Source organism: Piliocolobus tephrosceles, chromosome 6 (assembly GCF_002776525.5).
Source record: "Piliocolobus tephrosceles isolate RC106 chromosome 6, ASM277652v3, whole genome shotgun sequence".
NCBI classification, from domain to species: Eukaryota; Metazoa; Chordata; class Mammalia; order Primates; family Cercopithecidae; genus Piliocolobus; species Piliocolobus tephrosceles.
This window is the reverse complement of record NC_045439.1, coordinates 115,297,632-115,317,616: the sequence shown is the minus strand read 5'-3', so window position 1 is coordinate 115,317,616 and position 19,985 is coordinate 115,297,632. Positions and strand designations below refer to the sequence as shown.

General features: G+C 43.8%; 2 protein-coding genes across 8 annotated transcripts in view; one reads left to right on the top strand and one right to left on the bottom strand.

Moving 5' to 3' along the window:
- STRN3 (striatin 3) overlaps positions 1-5,487 on the bottom strand; it is a 135,959-nt gene extending 130,472 nt beyond the window's left edge. For 4 of the 5 annotated variants that reach the window (XM_023227437.1, XM_023227439.1, XM_023227438.1 and 1 more), the window contains exon 1: positions 4,974-5,471. In XM_023227437.1, coding sequence (XP_023083205.1) covers positions 4,974-5,255 — 282 coding nt within the window. In that variant the 5' untranslated portion in view covers positions 5,256-5,471. Of the gene's footprint in view, positions 1-4,973 lie in introns of all 5 variants that reach the window. The other variant, XM_023227441.1, reaches the window with a different exon arrangement.
- Positions 4,086-19,985, top strand: part of AP4S1 (adaptor related protein complex 4 subunit sigma 1) — a 79,845-nt gene continuing 63,945 nt past the window's right edge. The window contains exon 1 of one of the 3 annotated variants that reach the window (XM_026455073.1): positions 4,086-4,360. The gene's annotated coding sequence lies outside the window, so the exon portion shown is untranslated. Of the gene's footprint in view, positions 4,361-4,523; positions 4,850-5,714; positions 6,386-19,985 lie in introns of those variants that run through there. The other 2 variants (XM_023227442.2, XM_023227443.2) reach the window with 2 other exon arrangements.

Sequence of the window (19,985 nt, the reverse complement as noted above, 5' to 3'; positions counted from 1 at the left end):
ATTAGAAATACAAGGGACATCTGGATGCCAAAAATCTAGTAGTGGTTAAGAACATGGCCTCTACAGTCTAAGTTTAAATCCCAGTTCTACTGCCTCCCAGTTGCATAGATTACTTAACCTCTGGACCTCAATATGGCAGTGTCAAAAAAAAGAAAAAAAAAAAGACACCAATTATACCTTTATCAACCTCACTGAGTTGTTTTGAGAATTAAATGAATACTGAACGAATTAAATGAATACTGAAATACTGGAGCACAGGAATAACACTTGGGAAAGAGTAAATCAATGTTAGGTATTATTAAGACGGTACATGGTAGCCAAAAATCTGATTCTGAATATACAGTGAAAACATAAAATAGAACCAGAACCCCATGTAACAACAACTGGGAACAAAAGAAAGAAAATATATGAAGAAAAGTGATAAGTGGATGACAGGAAAAACAGAGTGGAAGCAAAAGAAAAGAATTTTAAGGCTGGGCGCGGTGGCTCAAGCCTGTAATCCCAGCACTTTGGGGGGCCAAGACGGGCGGATCACGAGGTCAGGAGATCGAGACCATCCTGGCTAACACGGTGAAACCCCGTCTCTACTAAAAAATACAAAAAACTAGCCGGGCGAGGTGGCGGGCGCCTGTAGTCCCAGCTACTCAGGAGGCTGAGGCAGGAGAATGGCGTAAATCCGGGAGGCGGAGCTTGCAGTGAGCTGAGATCCGGCCACTGCATTCCAGCCTGGGCAACAGAGCGGGACTCCGTCTCAAAAAAAAAAAAAGAAAAGAAAAGAAAAGAAATTTGAAGAATTTGTTAACGGCAGAGTGTTGACTAGGTACATATGGTCTATAAGGCCACAGGATTTAGCAATTTGAAGATCAATCATGAACAGAAAACACAGTGTTATACAAAGTGTTTAGAAGGGAGTGAGGAGAGAGTAGTGCAAAAAGGCAGACTACAGAGTGGGGTTACTGGGTAGTGGAGGAGCATACAGAGAATTCTAGATCAGTGCTCCCTAAACTTCATTTCAAGGACTTCAAAAAGAAACAGGGAATCTGACACAAGGTAATGGACTCCCTTAATACCTTCAATAAAATTTTTTTAACTTTACTATCACCACAATCTGAAAAAGGAAACGCCTAACAGTAAAAATGTATGAAGGGAAAAAAATCCCAGAATAAAGGCAACACCTTTATGAAAAATCACTGTCAGTCGGGCACAGTGGCTCAAGCCTGTAATCCCAGCACTTTGGGAGGCCAAAGTGGGCAGACCATGATGTCAGGAGATCGAGACCATCCTGGTTAACATGGTGAAACCCCGTCTCTACTAAAAATATAAAAAAATTAGCCAGGCGTGGTGGCGGGCACCTGTAGTCCCAGTTACTTGGGAGGCTGAGGCAGCAGAATGGCATGAACCCGGAGGCGGAGCTTGCTGGGAGCTGAGATGGCGCCATTGCACTCTAGCCCAGGCAACAGTCGAGCCAGACTCCGTCTCAAAAAAAGAAAAAGAACAAAAACTCTTTGACTACATTTTCTTGTATTAGGTATGTCATATTTCTACACTTGGCAAACAAGCATTTTGTATATACCTAAAATCCACTTACTATATACAAACTACAAAGAAAAATATAAGGACACATTAGCAATATATATAAACTATGCCTTGCAGCAGCATCATGGGGGCTCGATAAAACTTTATTGAAATGTACTCGAGTGGTGTGGGCCACACAAAACTAGACGAAGAATTACAAGTCAGATTCCACTCTATAAAAAAGTGCTAAGACAGTATAACATAATGGTTACAAGAGTGGTGATATGACCACAGGCTTTGGAATCAGACAGACCTGGGTTTGAATCTCAGCTGCAATACTTTATGGCTAGGTGACCCTGGCAAAATTATTTAACCTACCTAAATTTGTCTCCTCACCTGTAAAATAGGAATACCTACCGCAGAAGGTTATAGTGCTGATTAACTGGCAGTTTCTAACTTTTAGAAGTCGTAACATGATAGATGTTGCTGCTTAAAGATCCTTAAGTTAGTAGGAGATATTTTGCTTGATTTCTTCATTTCCAAGGGGGGAATCTCCTGAATTTTCTATTTTCAGGATTTTCATAACCTAGTCTAGAACAGTGATTTGCAAATCCTAATGTCTTTTCCATGACAAGATTTTAATGAATCTACTATGAAATTACAAAAAAGAAAAGTGTAGTGTAGTGATTTTTCTCTCTAACAGGCACTACTGTGAAGAAAGAATCACTTGTAGAACTTTAAAAAATATGCAGGTCTCTTATTCTCTGGAGATCTGGATTGATCTAGGGCTTGAAGTGGACTGTCTGTGGAATTTTGGTAATTCATGTTATATAAAAGTTAAGAAACGACTGTCCTACGACCTTACTAACAATGCTTTACCTGAGTTCAAGGTAAGGAAGAATCAGAGACAGAAGAGCTTTAAGACGTGATCCTTTGGTTTCGTTCCAAGTTTCTAAGACCTTTACTATAAATTCTTTTTACGGAGAACAGAATCATACTGCAAAGTTACTTTTAATATCTCTCCCAAAGCCAGGGAAAATAATATTCCCCATTAAAATTTTACATCAATATGGTGTATTCCTTAAGTTCATGTTCTCTATTGAAACTATTCCATAATTAACACTTTAAAAATATGTGTAGATGACAGCGCACCGGAGACTGTACATAATAATATGTAAGTTGTCTTATTTCTAGATTGTCTTTCTTAAAAATAAGTTTAAGTTTACAGTAAAAATCCACTGATGCTTCACTACATCCTCCCACAAATATGTATTCAACACATACATTTTAAAATATGCATCTCACAAGCAATCTCAGTAGACTGAAGGCACCTAAGGCAAATTCAATATTCCTGATGGAAACTAGACACCTTATTAACTAAGTTAACCCAATAAAACATTTTAAATATATAACACAAAAAAAAACCAATGCCATCATGAACATTTTATTCCAAAAGAATCAGTATGAAATAAGTGTAGAAACACTGCAGGACTTCTTCAAAACAAGGAAACAAACAAAAACTTAGGATGGCTAATAACAGAACTACTGTACCAATAGAACTGAAACAAGCAAGCAAGCAAAAGGAATCTTCCTTAAAATACTTTGCTGCTGCCGTTAAGAAGAGGAGACCAAGAAGGGAAAGCAAATGCTAGTGCAGGCAATAAAGGCTTCTTTAATGTATAGTATAGGTTTTACTAATTTGCGCACAAGATATCTTTCTTCTCAGCTCCTCACATTAGTGAAGTTTATGGGTGAAAAATGGAATTGCTAACTTAAAGAGTGTTAAAATCAAAACTTGCATACAATAGTACAAAGGTCAAAGAAACCATAGCAGGGATTGGTGAAGTATTATTTAGTGAGCCTATGCCTTAATGCATTTGTCAATCCAAATTTTAAAAACAAATGCCTAACTTTACTCACACAGAAAATTAAGTTTACAGTAGGTAGTAGAAAGCTGTATACCAAGAGAATTCTATAAATTTTAAGTATTTTAAAGCAAGACTATACACAACTTAAAAGAAACCAGTTTTGACTTCAGCTTTTTTAAAGTTATATAATTTTAAAGCCCAAGATTATATCAAAACACAATTGTAAAGCTATGAAATAACAAGTGTTACAATTTTTTAAGTGTCAAAACACCCAAGGATTTTTTACTTTTGAAACGTTTAACTTCACCCACTTTGTGCAGTCATATAAAAGTTTACTAGTTCAGAACCAAACTAAAGAGGACACCCTTTCTAGTTAATCCAATCCTCCTCCTTTCAGCACTACATTTGCTTAACTATTCACCATAGGCATATGACATACACGACAGAAAATACTGCTTACCTCCTAAATATACAACAGTCTGAAGAACAGGTGCAATACTATTTAGACGCATGCTTTTTGCTTCTAAGTCTAAATTTGCCCTGGAAAGGTACTTAAAAATAAACACAAATACCCAAGAAAGTTAAATAATCCTTTCAAAAAGATGCAGCAATTTTAAGAACCAGGACATGAGCTGTTAACTACCAACAGCTTCCAAATGTGTAGCCTATCAAAGGTTCACATCATGAGGATCCAGTCAAGCTCAACTATGAAAGGTCCTAAGAACATCTCGCTTCGCTTCTCCTGCACAAGTAACATGATATAACTACATTTCAGTTCAAGCGAACATTAAATCTCTTCAGTCGTTTCATAAGTACAGCATCGATCGTCTGGTTGGGTTTTTTTATGGATAAAGAGATGAGGAAAGGAGATCTAGTGAAGAGTACTGTGAAAGGAAAAATTCAGTGCTGAAAGCGTTGATGAGTCACTAAGTAAGGAATAACTACAGAGAATCCAAGTGACTAAGGCAGCATCTCAGGTAAGAAAGTACTTAAAAAGTTGACGATGGGAAATAAAACTTCACAGGTCAGTCCCAAGTCACTGTGCACCGTAGCAGCCCAGGAAAAAAGCGTGGCTGTCAAGGGGCAAGTGCGTACCAAGACTGAGGGAGGGGGCCAGATATGCCAAATCGGAAAGGGGGGTGGTCCGGAAAAGGGGGGTAAGATGCCTATGCTAGTCATTCTCTTCAGGCTCTTCATCTCAAGAGAAACAAACAAGAGCAAACTCTGGGTCGAGAGGCCCCAAACCGGACTCTCCCAGAAAGGTGCTCGGCCCCAAGCCCCGGAGACCCGGGAAGGCCGCCTCCGGAGGAGCCCCCGCAGACGCCATACTAAAAGCCAAAATGGCTGCCCGGAGGAGGCCCGCACCGCGTAGCTAGTGAAGGTTGGGGAGCAAGCTTCTGCGGGAAAGAGGGAGGGGTACTCCAAGAAAAGCCGTTGAGAGGACCATCACACCCCGAGCAGCACAGGTAGGTTCCGCTCGGCCTCCCAAGGCACCGGCTCCGGCTCCGACTGAGGGGAGTCCCCGGCCCCACCCCCCGACCGGGAACCCAGCCGCCGCAGCCGTCCCGCACACCGACCCCAACGAGGTACCTGCAGTTCGGCCCGTTCCACCTCCCAGTGCGCCCGCTCCATCTCGAACCGAGCCCACTCGTGCTGGATGTAGTGCAGTATCCCCGGGATAGTGTACTGCTGCGGCCGGGACAGCTCGGGGCCTGCCGCGGGACCCGCTCCCTCGGAGGCCGGTGGACCCCCGCCGCCCGCCGCTCCGTTCCCCCCCGGCGAAAGGCCCAGGTTCCCCCCAGGTCCCTGCTGCTGCCGGGGAGGGGCCGCCATCCCCGGGCCGCTACCACCGCCTCCGGCAAGCTCGTCCATTGTGTGTGGGGCCCCGGCCGGGGCGCAGGGCGAGACGCCGACAGCTAGGGGAAGGGCCGGAGAGGATGGCCCCGCGCTGGCTGCGGGGCGGAGGCCGGCCGGGAGAGGGGCGGGGAAGGGGTCGTTACTGTGTGCCTGCCGTGGGTCAGAGCAGGGAGCTGCCGGCCGCCGCCATTACAGTCCCTCCTCCATCTGCCCGTCTCACTCACTCACTTTAGGGGAAGGGGGGCCGCGGCGGGAGGGGTTGGGGGAGAGTTGGGAAGGGGATAGGCGGAGGGCCGTCACTAGCGCACAGCATGCTGGGTAGCGAACGCAGCCTCACGCTTAATCGCCAAATAGAGTCCGGCCTCACCCTACGCCGGCGCACTGAGAACGCAGCCCGGGTCGCCGTTAGAGGGCGGGGAAAGAGCTCGGGCTCCGCCTCTAGGCTGGCCGTCAGACCCGGTGCGGTGTCTGACTGCAGCTATAGGGCGCCGGGACTCCGACTCTGGCTTTTGGAAGCGAGGCAGCCGTAGGCTTCCTGGTTATCAGTTTCCTTCGAGCAGGCCGTCCCCAGGCGCAGTTTCCTTCCCAAGGGTCTCTCACCCGTGTGCCGGGCTTCGGAGCTGGTTATTAAACTGGCTGGTCGCTCTGGCTGACAGCAGCCCGTCTCGGATTCCTGACGTTTCTTTTTCATTCTTTGAATGTTTCAGGCAGTCCCAAGGGTGGGCCCTCTTTCCCTTCCTGTCACTCGCTCTGTCTCTGGTTTCTTAGCACCAGTCAGTTCTCTTCTGGCAAATAGCCAAGATCCTCCGGCTGTGGTTACTGATTCCTCGTCTCCGTCTCGAGCCTGGGCTTTGGTCCCGTTTCTGTGCGCTGGGTCGCGCGTCGTAACTTATTCCACTTTGCGTCCCCTCTTCTTTCCTTTTCTGGAATGGATTGTGTTTCGGGGGGTTGGGAGAGGGGGAGGAGCGATTTTTTTTTTTCTAGGGAGAAGAAGAGGTAGTGAATTCCTTTAGATCTTGACGATGGTAGGTAGAGAAAAGTTTGAAGGAAACTGGGTAGACTAACAATTTGATATCTTAGAAATGAATGGGCTCACAAATATTGTCATCAATAGACTATTTTGATCGAAACAAAATAAAAGCATTGTGAGTACAACTTAAAATCCTAGATGGATGTTCTCCTGGGTCATTAAATGTTTAAGTGAATATGGCCAGGCGCGGCTGCTCAAGCCTGTAATCCCAGCACTTTGGGAGGTCGAGGTGGGCGATCACTTGAGGCCAGGAGTTCGAGACTAGCTTGGCCAACATTGTGAAACCGCATTTCTACTAAAAATACAAAAATTAACCGGGCGTGGTGGCACACGCCTGTAGTCCCAGCTCCTGAGGAGGCTGAGGCACGAGAATTGCTTGAGCCCAGGAGGCTGAGGTTGCAGAGAGCCGAGATCGCATCGCTGCACTCCAGTCTGGCGACAAAGCGAGACTCCGTGTCGGAAAAAAATTTTAAAAAGTTTGACTGAATGTAATATACGCATAAGAGACAAGGCTAATATTTTAAGTACAATCGTGGGTATTTTTATGTACTTAGTTTCCTAGAAAATATCCTAATGCACTAGTATGTTTCTAAAAATTAATATAGCTAAGAAACATTTGTTTGAAAAATAATACAAAAATAATTAGCAACATAAGGAAATTAGGTTCAGTAATTATATTGATAGCAATACAGGAAAACTGCATTTAAGATCTGTTACTTTTTAAAATTTTTTTCTTTATTGCAAAAGCCAATAAAACTTGTACTCTGGAGTATGCACTACCAACCAATCAGGAAGTAATTTCAAAGAGATAAAGTAATTCATCTTATTTTATCACGTCTACTTTACTGTTATTACAGTATAATGGAAAGCAGATTGGACTTGTTACCGATGCTGCCATGTTTTATTTATATATGAAATGAGATATTAGATCATAGTACTATAATGCTAAGGTCCATTTCTTCAAATTATTATTTTATTTATTATTTTTTTGAGACAGGGTCTCACTCTTTTGCCCGGGCTAGAATGCAGTGGCGTAATCTCTGCTTATTGCAACCTGGAGCTCCCTGGCTCAGGTGGTCCTCCCACTTTAGCCTCCTGAGTAGCTGGGACTACAGGCGTGCATCCACCACGCCCAGCTAATTTTTGTATTTTTTGTAGAGACGGGGTTTTGTCATGATGTCCAGGCTAGTCTCCAATTCCTGGGCTCAAGTGGTCCACCCCCGTTGGCTTCACAAAGTGTTAAGATTTCATATTTCTTCAAATTATTAAAGTACTATTTATCTTATAGTTAGCAGCATACAACCTGTTTATTCATCCGATTCCTTTTTAGGGGGCCTCATAGCACATAAAAAGCTTGGAAAGATTATGCTGTCTCAAAGACACAAACACACACACACACACAGACATTTGTGGCCAGGTGCGGTGGCTCACACCTATAATCCCAGCACTTGGGGAGGCCGAAACGGGCAGATCACTTGAGCTCAGGAGTTGGAGACGAGCCTGGCCCACATGACAAAACCCTGTCTCTACCCAAAAAATACAAAAATTAGCTGGATGTGGTGGCACTTGCCTGTAATCCCAGCTACTCCGGAGGCAGAGGTGGCAGTGAGCCAAGATCATGCCACTAAACTCCAGCCTGGGCAAAAGAGAGAGTGACATTCCATCCCAAAAACAACAACAACAACAAAGAAAACCATTTGTGAGAGTGGGTGACCTGATGATAGCATCAAAAGAAGACTAACATGCACACTTATGTGTCCCATTGGTACCTTGAGCTTAAGGAAAGACTGGATTTATTATCCTTTTTGCCTCCTCACCTACCCTCAAAACAAAAACAAAACCTCTACTTCTATTATCTACCTTATTAAGTGACACTACATCCAAACTTGAAGCCTAGCAGTCATTCTAGTACCCTTCACTCAGCCCCCACAATCCAATTTCTTTCTCAGTGATATCTTTCCTATGGATTCTATTATCTCTCTTTATACTTTAGTTTAAACCTTCCCACCTCCGTTCTACCCCCACTTTGCACTGTCACTGCTGCCTGATTGGTCTTCCTAAAATGAAGATATGATTCTGTCATTCCTCTGTTTAACATAGTTTAGTGATTTCTAAATTTAGAATAAAGCCGAAATTCTAACATAGCATTTAAATAGATCTAGATCCACCCTATAACCTGATCTACCATAACACCATCATGCCACCTCATTCTTCAGCCAAACTGCACTGTTTTTGGTTCCTCAAATGTATAATGCTATTTCATTTCACAGTGATTTAACACATACTGTGCCCCATTGCCTGTCTTCAAAATTCAGCTCAGATCGGGCACAATGGCTCACGCCTGTAATCCCAACACTTTCGGGGACAGAGGTGGGAGGATGGCTTAAGCCCCAGGAATTCGAGACCAACCTAGGCAACATGGCAAAACCCCGTCCCTACTAAAAATACAAAAATTAGCCAGAGTGGCCACGTGAGTCTGTAGTCTCAGCTACTCTGGAGGCTGAGATGGGAGAATCACCTGAACCCAGGAGGTCCAGGCTGCAGTGAGCCATAATTGATTGCATCATTGTGCCAGTGCACTCCAGTCTGGGCAACAGAGCAAAACCCTGTCTTAAGACAAACAAATAGGCCGGGCGCGGTGGCTCAAGCCTGTAATCCCAGCACTTTGGGAGGCCGAGACGGGCGGATCACGAGGTCAGGAGATCGAGACCATCCTGGCTAACACGGTGAAACCCCGTCTCTACTAAAAAATACAAAAATCTAGCTGGGCGAGGTGGCGGGCGCCTGTAGTCCCAGCTACTCGGGAGGCTGAGGCAGGAGAATGGCGTAAACCTGGGAGGCGGAGCTTGCAGTGAGCTGAGATCCGGCCACTGCACTCCAGCCCAGGCGACAGAGCGAGACTCCATCTCAAAAAAAAAAAAAAGACAAACAAAACCCTCCCCTCAAAAAAACTCAGCTCAAGCATTACTTTGTCCAAGAAGCCTCCATATCCCTGAATTCTTTAGACTCACTATTCTATTCTAGTAGCCTCCCTCCCATGCTTGTCTCTTTTTTTCTTTAATCTTTTGTTTGTTTGTTTGTTTGTTTGTTGAGACTGGGTCTCACTCTGTCAGCCAGGCTCGAGTGTAGTGGCACGATCTTGGCTCACTCCAGCTTCAGCCTCCCCGGCTCAAGCCATCCTCCCACCTCAGCCTCCTAAGTAGCTGGGACCACGGGCATGTGCCACCATGCCCAGCAAATATTTTTGTATTTTTTGTAGAGATGGGATTTCACCATGTTGCCCAGGCTGGTCCTGAACTCCTAGCAAAGTGCTGGGGTTACAGGTGTGAGCCACTGCACAGGGCCTTATCTCTTTAATACTTATCACACTGTATTTACACCATCTCTGTGTACTGATCAGTAACACTCATACTAAACACTCCAAAAGCAATACTTACACATAATGAGTACTCAATTTTTGCTTTATTCCTTTCTATTTTTTGTAGAGAGGGAGTCTCACTATGTTGCCCAGGCTGATCTTGAACTCCTGGACTCAATCTTTTCTCCCATCTCAACCTCCCGAGTAGCTAAGACTACCTGTACACGCCACCACTCCAGACTATTTTTTGTTTTTAATTTTTTGTAGAGATGGGAGTCTCACTATGTTGCCAGGGTTGGTCTCCAACTCCTGGCCTCAAGCAGCCCTCCTTCCTTGGCATCCCAAAGTGCTAAGATTACAGGCATGAGCCACTGAGCCCAGCCCGTTTTTTTTATTTTTTAAGAAGTATTGATTGGCTATGACTTTTCAGGTGCTCTGCTGCTCCCTGCTGATCCACTGTGACCCAGACACCTAATCTCTGCCTTCACAGAGTTTCTCGTCTAATTTTAGGCAAATTACTTAGCACCAGCCACTCTGGCTTCCTCAATATTTTGTCCTAATCTGTCTTGAAACTACCTTTCTTGAAACTTCAAGTGTGCTGCCTATTTAAATAATTACAATGGAATGTGTTTACGTTCATTTTAATCATGGTTTTATAAATATCAATAATCCAATTGATATGGTTCAGCTCTGTGTTCCGACCCAAATCTCATCTCCAATTGTAATCCCCATGTGTCAAGGGAGGGAGGTGATTGGATCATGCTGTTCTCGTGATAGTGAGTTCTCAGGAGATCTGATGGTTTTATAAAGGGCTCTTCTTCCTTCACTTTCTCCTCTCTCCTGCCCTTCATGTAGGATGTACTTGCTTCCCCTTCTGCCATGATTGTAAGTTTCCTGAGGCCTCCCTAGCCATGCAGAACTGTGAGTCCATTAAACCTCTTTCCTTTATAAATTATCCAGTCTCAGGGAAGTTCTTTATAGCAGTATGAAAAGGGACTAATACAGCAGTCTTTGACTTCATCCTTCCTAGACCATAAAGTCATTTATCTGCAGGATTGCAACCTCGTAGAAGGGAAGGACCTACACCCCTCTTTTTCAAAACTGTACCCCAAGAGTCTGGGAAAGGGTGGATCTTCAAATGTTTGATGAATAAGTCAAATTTAGACTAGATTAATACGAATATTTTTTCTTCATGTCAATCATTTTTATTAGTTGTTACTGTCATTATTACCAGTTGTCTCTTAAGCTTCAATAACCAGAACTGCCCTGAGTTTTAAAAGTAAAGAATGCCAATATTTCCTCCTCTGTTGGAAAAATATTGTGTAATGTTGTGCTTTGGTTCATGATTCCTGAGGACACTTGGAGTGAGCTTCTAGAATCTTGTTGTCTATAGATAATGAGGTCACCCAAGCCACATTATCACCTACAACTCACCTAACTGGAACTGTCTCCCTAAACTGTGGCTGAGTCATTTCCTCTCTTAAAGCTCACCTTTGAAACTTCCTGTTTGTTCTGTCCTTTCATCAGTCCCGTTCATGCCTCCTCCATGCCCATAAGTTCTCCCAGTTTCAATCTGTTGCTAATAATCTTCAACAATGCTTATTTGTCAGCCTGTGCAACATGGGGAGACCCCGTCTCTACAAAAAATAAAACAATTAACTGGGAATGATAGGTGCCTGTAGTCCCAGCTACTTGAGCCGGGAGGTTGAGTCTGCAGTGAGCTATGATCACAGCACTGGGTGCCCAGCCTGGATGACGGAGCGGGACCTTGGCACCCCCCCTCAAAAAAAGGAAAAAGAGCTGGGGGCAGTGGCTCACACCTGTAATCCCAGCACTTTGGGAGGCCGAAGCAGGCAGATCACCTGAGGTCAGGAGTTCGAGACCAGCCTGGCCAACATGGTGGAACCCCATCTCTACTAAAAATACAAAAAATTAGCCAGGTGTGGTGGCAGGCGTCACCTTTGAAACTTCCTAAATAGGGCATCTAATCTTAGACACTGTGTGCTTATTCTATTTTGAACCAGAGAGGGACTTGTCATATTTCATCTGCATGTGTTATGTCAACAAAGATAGGTTAAGGAATTCCAGGCTTTTAAATAAATCAGGAGTAGGTAAAACTCAGATGTCTTCTTACCAGTTACTACAATACCTGATGTTCAAAGAGTGTTGACCCTGCCTCTAAGGACTGTATAGCTCCCTGTAATTACTCACCCAGAATGTACAATTTTGCTTTTTTTTTTTTTTTTGAGATGAAGTCTCACTCTGTTGTTGCCCAAGCTGGGGTGCAGTGGTGCGATCTCAGCTCACTGCAACCTCCACCTCCTGGGCTCAAGCAATTCTCCTACCTCAGCCTCCCAAGTAGCTGGGACTATAGGCATGCACCACCATGCCTGGCTAATTTTTGTATTTTTAGTAGAGACGGAGTTTCACCATCTTGGCCAGGCTGGTCCTGAACTCCTGACCTCGTGATCCGCCCACCTCAGCCTCCCTAAGTGCTAGGATTACAGGCGTGAGCCACCATGCCCAGCCTTGTACAGTTTTATATCTTGCTGTCTAGGTACCTGGCATCCTTCTACCAAAGAGTTCAAATCAATTCACAAACACTAGTCATCTTTTTTGCATCATCTGCAAAGGCTATAACAAGTATTCTTATCTCCACAGTGAAGAAAGGAAGCTGAAGAGCTCTTGGTCACTTCAGTAAGTCCTTAGTAGAAGTTCTCACTCTGGCTGGGTGCGGTGGCTCACGCCTGTAATCCCAGCACTTTGGGAGGCCAAGGCGGGTGGATCACCTGAGGTTGGGAGTGTGAGACCAGCCTGACCAACGTGGAGAAACCCCATCTCTACTAATAATACAAAAATCAGCCAGGCGTGGTGGCGCATGCCTGTAATCCCAGCTACTGGGGAGGCTGAGGCAGGAGAATCGCTTGAACTCGGGAGGTGGAGGTTGCAGCAAGATTGCCCCATTGCACTCCATCCAGCCTGGGCAACAAGAGCGAAACTCCATATCAAAATTAAAAAAATAATAATAAAAAAAAAAGTTCTCGCTCTGAATGTATATGTGTATTTGGAAACTGGAAAGTCTCCCTGCACAGTTCTGCCTACTGCCATCCTATCAAAGGGTTCAATATTACTGTCTCTGGTTCTCAAATCATTTACGTGTTTGAAATTATTTTTAGATAGTTTTGGGGTGATCCAGTCACGCAGGGAAATTACATAGTGTTTAAATTTTTTTCTTTTTTTCAGACGGAGTCTCGCTCTGTCACCCAGGCTGGAGTGCGGTGGCGCGATCTTGGCTCACTGCAACCTCTGCCTCCCGGGTTCAAGCAATTCTCCTGCCTCAGCTTCCTGAGTAGCTGGGACTACAGGCGTGCACCACCATGCCCAGCTAATTTTTGTATTTTTGGTAGAGACAGGATTTTACCGTGCTAGCCAGGCTGGTCTTAAACTCCTGACCTCATGATACACGTGCCTCAGCCTCCCAAAGTACTGGGATTACAGTTGTGAGCCACTGCATCTGGCATAGTGTTTACATTTATAAACAGAGCAGACAAAGTATTAGACCCCAGAGAAAGATCTTTAAGAAGAGCTGATGTGTTCAGAAACCAAAGGAGCAAAATGTTTAATGCACGTGGTACAGAAAGGAGGCAGCTTTGACCTGCACCATACTTTAACCTGCCAAATAAGATCTACTTCTCATTATAGTGATTGGCTTTGGCTAAGAAAATTATAGAAACATAGGCAGGGCACTTGAATCCTTTGGATAAATATTGTAAGGAAAAGAACCTTCACAGATTATAGAAAATAGATACCAAACCTTTAGGAAACTCAGCATGCTGTATAAAATTTTAGTCCAAGTTCATTCTGGAATTGTCTCCTGGGTAATATGAATAAGAAAAAAATGGGCTGTGATAATATTGTTTAATAGCTAACTCATAGAGATGTCAAAATTGAAAAGGAAAAAACAGATTGCCTGGAGCCAAGTCCCTCCTGGACATTGGCTAAGAATGAACAACCAGGTCTGTAAACGTAAGAGCAAAATGAATGGAAAATGTGACTGACTGGGAAATTGCCAAAAGTTTGCTAGGTAATAATTTAACAGGCTTGGTTTGTCTGTCATTGAAGCAGCAGGGTGAGTGTTCCAAAGAAGGACACCAAACATGGACACCTGGCCCAGTAAATCTATGCTAAAGACAGGGTTCCTTTGGAGAATATGTTAAATTGGCAAAAAGTCACAAAAACATAATTTTTATAACAACATATTTTTAAGTGATGGTAACATTTAGACAATTATCTCAACAACAAAAAAAGACTGAAGAATTCTTTTTAGGCATTTAAAATAACTCCTACTGTTCTTTGCTTCTTTTGTTTTATAGTTTTTATAGTTTTATAACAATTGAATATTTTAAATTGTGTTATATAATGTTGTGCCTAGACTTTTTTTGTGGGGGGCAAACAAAGTCTTACTACATTGCCCAGGCTGGTCTTGAACTCCTGGCCTCAAGGAATCCTCCTGCCTTAGCCTTCCAAAGTGCTGGGATTACAGGCGTAAGCCACTACACCTGTGCCTAGAAGTTTTGTACTTAACTTTTTTTTTTTTTTTTTTAGACAGAGTCTTGCTCTGTCACGCCCAGCCTGGAGTGCAGTGGTGTGATGATGGTATGGTGCACTGCAACCTCCGCCTCCTGGGTCCGAGCGATTCTCCTGTCTCAGTCTCCCAAGTAGCTGGGATTACAGGCGCCCGCCACCACGCCCAGCTAATTTTTTTTTTTTTTTTTTTTTTTTTGCATTTTTAGTAGAGACAGCATTTCACCACTTGGCCAGGCTGGTCTTGAACTCCCAACCTCAGGTGATCCGCCTGCCCTGGCCTCCCAAAGTGCTGGAATTACAGGCGTGAGCCACCATGGCCGGCCCCACTTAACTTTTTATTTTGAAGAACTTCAATTATGGAAAAACAACAACAAAAATCTAATGAACTCCCATTACATGATTTTGCCATCATATTTCATCTACTTTTTTTCTGTGTGAAGAAATGTTTAATGTAAATACCAGACATTATATTATTTCATTGGTACATAGTTCTCTAAGTATCTTTAACAAATTAGGAGTTTTTGCTTCTCTTTTTTTTAACAAAACACCATACCATTATCACACCTACAAAATTAATGGTAATTCCTTTTTTTTTTTTTTTTTTTGAGATGGAGTCTAGCTCTGTCACCAGGCTGGAGTGCAGTGGCACAATCTCGGCTCACTGCAACCTCCGCCTCCCAGGTTCAAGCAGTTCTCCTGTGTCAGCCTCCCGAGTAGCTGGGATTACAGGCATGTGCCGCCACACCCAGCTAATTTTTGTATTTTTAGTAGGGATGGGGTTTCACCATGTTGGCCAGGATGGTCTTGATCTCCTGACCTTGTGATCCACCCACCTCAGCCTCCCAAAGTGCTAGGATTACAGGTGTGAGCAACCACACTCAGCCAGCTATTCCTTTATAGAATCTAATCCTCAGTCCATATTTGATTTACCCCAATATCTCAAAAAACAATTTTTTTAAATAAAAATGGTAATTTCAAATCAGGATCCAAACAAAATCTATACATTTCATTTAGTTGTTATGTCTTTCGGTCTTTTTTTTTTTTTTTTTTTTAATGTGCCTTTCTGTGACCCACCTCATTGTCACGCCATTTATTTATTGAAGAGACTAGATTATTTATCCTGGAGAATTTCCCACATTTGGATAATTACAATCTTATATTATCATTTAATATATTATTTCCTCCTCCATATTTTCTATTTTTATTTTTAAAAAATAATCTAATATATTGTTGCATCATGAATTAATTAGTAACAAAAAGAAAAAATAATCATTTATTCAGTAGCAATAGATAACCAAACAATAAATAAATAAAAAGAAAAGAACTAATAATCTAAAACTTTTGATAGAGATGGGATCTTACTCAGGCTGGCCTCAAATTCCTGGGCTCAAGCAGTCTTTCCGCCTTGGCCTCCCAAAGTGCTGGGATTACAGGCGTGAGCCACCATACCCGGCCTATATTTTTTATTAAGTTTTTATTTTTTGGCCGGGCGCGGTGGCTCAAGCCTGTAATCCCGGCACTTTGGGAGGCCGAGACGGGCGGATCACGAGGTCAGGAGATCGAGACCATCCTGGCTAACACGGTGAAACCCCGTCTCTACTAAAAATACAAAAAACTAGCCGGGCGAGGTGGCGGGCGCCTGTAGTCCCAGCTACTCCGGAGGCTGAGGCAGGAGAATGGCGTAAACCCGGGAGGCCGAGCTTGCAGTGAGCTGAGATCCGGCCACTGCACTCCAGCCGGGCGACAGAGCAAGACTCCGTCTCAAAAAAAAAAAAAAAAAAAGTTTTTATTTTTTATTTTCTTGGCAAAAATGCTTATTTGGGGATACAGCATACTTCCTGTGGCGTCACACCAGGTGGCACATAATGTCTAGTTATCTGAATTTTAGTATGTTACTAAATTTGATTAGACTGACCTAGCTATTATTGTCAGCTTTAGCTAGCTAGCTATTAACATACATACTGTATTCTACCTTGCTCAGTGCAGGGCCTGTCCTGCAAAGGAAATTCTACTAGGTGTTTCTGGGAGCTTTAGGGTCATTCCCTGCAATAGGAGGCCTACCAGGCCTCCTTCCATTTCACAGTATGATTCTTAGTTTCATACTCACTTCTAGTGGGGCTCCTTTTTTAGGTGATGACTTGAGTGATTTCTGGGTTTCTTGGTTCTTGTGATGCTCTCAAGTCTTCTTTTTCTTTTCTTTTTTTTTTTTTTAAGTGGAGTCTCACTCTGTTGCCAGGCTGGAGTGCAGTGGCACGATCTCGGCTCTCTGCAACCTCCACCTCCCAGGTTCAAGTGATTCTCCTGCCTCAGCCTCCCAAGTAGCTGGGACTGCAGGCGCATGCCACTACGCCCGGCTAATTTTTTGTATTTTTAGTAGAGACAGGGCTTCACCACTTGGCCAGGATGGTCTCGATCTCTTGACCTTGTGATCCGCCTGCCTCGGCCTCCCAAAGTGCTGGGATTACAAGTGTGAGCCACCGTGCCCAGCCAAGTCCTCTTTTTCTAACCTCCACTTCTGCCAGGACATGCCTTGCCTTGCACACACACACACAGACACACCCACACAGACACACCCTTCCCACCCTGACCTCTCCCTACCCTCCCCCTGTTCTTGTTGCTGCCTTAGTTTGGCCCCATTAATTCATTAGCATCCTAGAGTTCCAGGGGACATTTTTTCATGTAGTTTTTGGTAGAGATGTTGTCTGTAGATGTGTTCTTTTGCTATCCTAGTTGTTTTCACTGTTTTTGTGAGGAGATTCAGGAAGATCCCAGAAGTACTCTGCTGCCATCACCACTACTTTCTTTGCTTCTCTTCACTTTTGCATTTTTAAATTTTAAATTGCCTGCTCTTTCTCCTAAAGTGATATATTGTAGCCCTGCTTTTGAAATATTTTCATCCCACCACTATTAAAGTCGTTATGACATTTTTTACTAGTCCAAAGATTGTGAGATATAGAAGTGTAAATTTAAGTATGTATATCCTCTGGGCAAAAGTCAGGCAGGCTCTTGTCTGACAATTTAAATTTATTTACGTTTTTAGCTGGATGCAATGGCTTGTGCCTGTAATCCCAGCACTTTGGGAGGCCAAGGTGGGAAGACTGCTTGAGCCCAGGAGCTCAAGACCAGCCTGGGCAACATAGTGAGACTCCTGTCTCTACAAAAAATAAGAAAAAATTAGCCAGGTGGGCTCGCATATGCCTGTAGTCCTAGCTACTCAGAAGGCTGACATGAGAGGATCTTGAGTCCAAGAGTTCCAGGGTATAGTGAGCTATGATCACACCACTGTACTGTGGCCTGGGTGACAGAGGGAGACCCTGTCTCAAAACAAAACAAAGCAAAATTCATTTTTAGCAAGAGCTGTAACATGTTGCTTCACTTTACTATGAAATTCAAAATAGCATAAAGTGCTTCTGGACTAAGGACAACCAAGCAGGCCACCTAAAACGTCTCTGTGTTCTACTCTGACAACTGATCTGAATGAGGATGGTACCAAGTTCAGACACACTTCTATAAACTTGGCTTGGATAACATTTGCCTGGTATGTTTTATTTATTGCAAGTGGAAAGAGTGATTAGCTCAACTTTCTAAAAGAAAAAAATCAGACTTAAGAATTTTGTTGGCCGGGCGCGGTGGCTCAAGCCTGTAATCCCAGCACTTTGGGAGGCCGAGACGGGTGGATCACGAGGTCAGGAGATCGAGACCATCCTGGCTAACACGGTGAAACCCCGTCTCTACTAAAAATACAAAAAAACTAGCCGGGCGAGGTGGCGGGCGCCTGTAGTCCCAGCTACTCCGGAGGCTGAGGCAGGAGAATGGCGTAAACCCGGGAGGCGGAGCTTGCAGTGAGCTGAGATCTGGCCACTGCACTCCAGCTCGGGCGACAGAGCAAGACTCCGTCTCAAAAAAAAAAAAAAAAAAAAAAAAAAAAAAAAAAAAAGAATTTTGTTTTGGAAGTATTATTAGCTCTAATCACACATGTGAAACACACTATAGTGAATATAGTAATTTAAACTTTATTGTCCTAAATTTTCACATTATCTAATTGAGCCACTTCTTTGACTCTGTTGAGATCAACTACAAGTAAATAATCTGTTAGAATTGTTACTTTTATGGTGTGCTCCAGGGTCAAGATCTAAGATACAGAAACATGCATATTAGCCATTGAAAGCTTTTATGTAGAGGGTACAACAGGCTGGATTTAAACCAGCGAATGGGGAGTGAAATTGGACATCCATGGTCTTGTTACAGCCATTACTGAATTACCTTTAACTAGTCTTGAAGCAAACCCAGAGGTAATAAGCTTTGGGTGAGAGCACGGACTTAAAAGCCATGCACTAAATGAAACTGGATCTTCCTCAACCATTTCACTGAGTGACCTTTGGCAAGTAATTAAATTTTCACATCTGTAAAGTGGAGATCAAAAGTCTCTGAGTCACAGAGCTATGAAGGGGATTAAATGGATATAGTTAAAGCATTCAAAACAATGCCTGGCACCTAATGAGCACTGTAAGCACTTCCTATTGTTATTATCCTCTGCTCCTGAGTTGGTGAGTTGGGTGATATTAGTGTGTCCGGAATTGGTGGGTTCTTGGTCTCACTGACTTCAATAATGAAGCCGCAGACCCTCGAAGTGGGTGTTACAGTTCTTAAAGATGGTGTGTCCAGAGTTTATTCCTTCTGATGTTTGGACGTGTTTGGAGTTTCTTCCTTCTGGTGGGTTCGTGGTCTCGCTGGCTTCAGGAGTGAAGCTGCAGACCTTCGCTGTGAGTGTTACAACTCTGGATGCGCCATCTCTGAGAGCTGTAACACTCACCGCAAAGGTCTGCAGCTTCACTCCTAAAGCCAGCAAGACCATGAACCCACCAGGAGGAATGAACAACTCCAGACGTGCCGCCTTTGAGAGCAACACTCAACTATTCCGATCAGCAGGGTCCAAGGACTGTTGTGGGTTCTTGGGCAGGGATTGTTTCTGCTGCTGCATTGGTGAGCGCAACTATTCCAATCAGCAGGGTCCAGGGACTGTTGTGGGTTCTTGGGCAGGAGGAGAAACAAAACAAACCAAAACTGCGGGCAGTTTTGTCTTTCAAATGGGAAACACTCAGGCATCAACAGGCTTACCCTTGAAATGCATCCTAAGCCATTGGGACCAATTTGACCCACAAACCCTGAAAAAGAGGTGGCTCATTTTTTTCTGCACTATGGCCTGGCCCCAATATTCTCTCTCTGATGGGGAAAAAGGGCCACCTGAGGAAAGTAAAGATTACAATACTGTTGTGCAGCTTGACCTTTTCTGTAAGAGGGAAGGCAAATGGAGTGAAATACCTTATGTCCAAGCTTTCTTTTCGTTGAAGGAGAATACACAACTATGGAAAGCTTACAATTTACATCCCACAGGAGGACCTCTCAGCTTACCCCCATATCCTAGCCTCCCTATAGCTCCCCTTCCTATTAATGATAATCCTCTATCTCCCCTGCCCAGAGGAAATAAGCAAAGAAATCTCCAAAGGCCCCCAAACCCCCTGGGCTATTGGTTATGTCCCCTTCAAGCTCTAGGGAGAGGGGAATTTGACCCAACCCGGGTATATGTCCCCTTCTCCCTCTCTGGTTTAAAGCAGATCAAGGCAGACCTGGGGAAGTTTTCAGATGATCCTGATAGGTACATAGATGTCCTACAGGGTCTAGGGCAAACCTTCGATCTCGCTTGGAGAGATGTCATGCTACTGTTAGATCAAACCTTGGCCTTTAATGAAAAGAATGCGGCTTTAGCTGC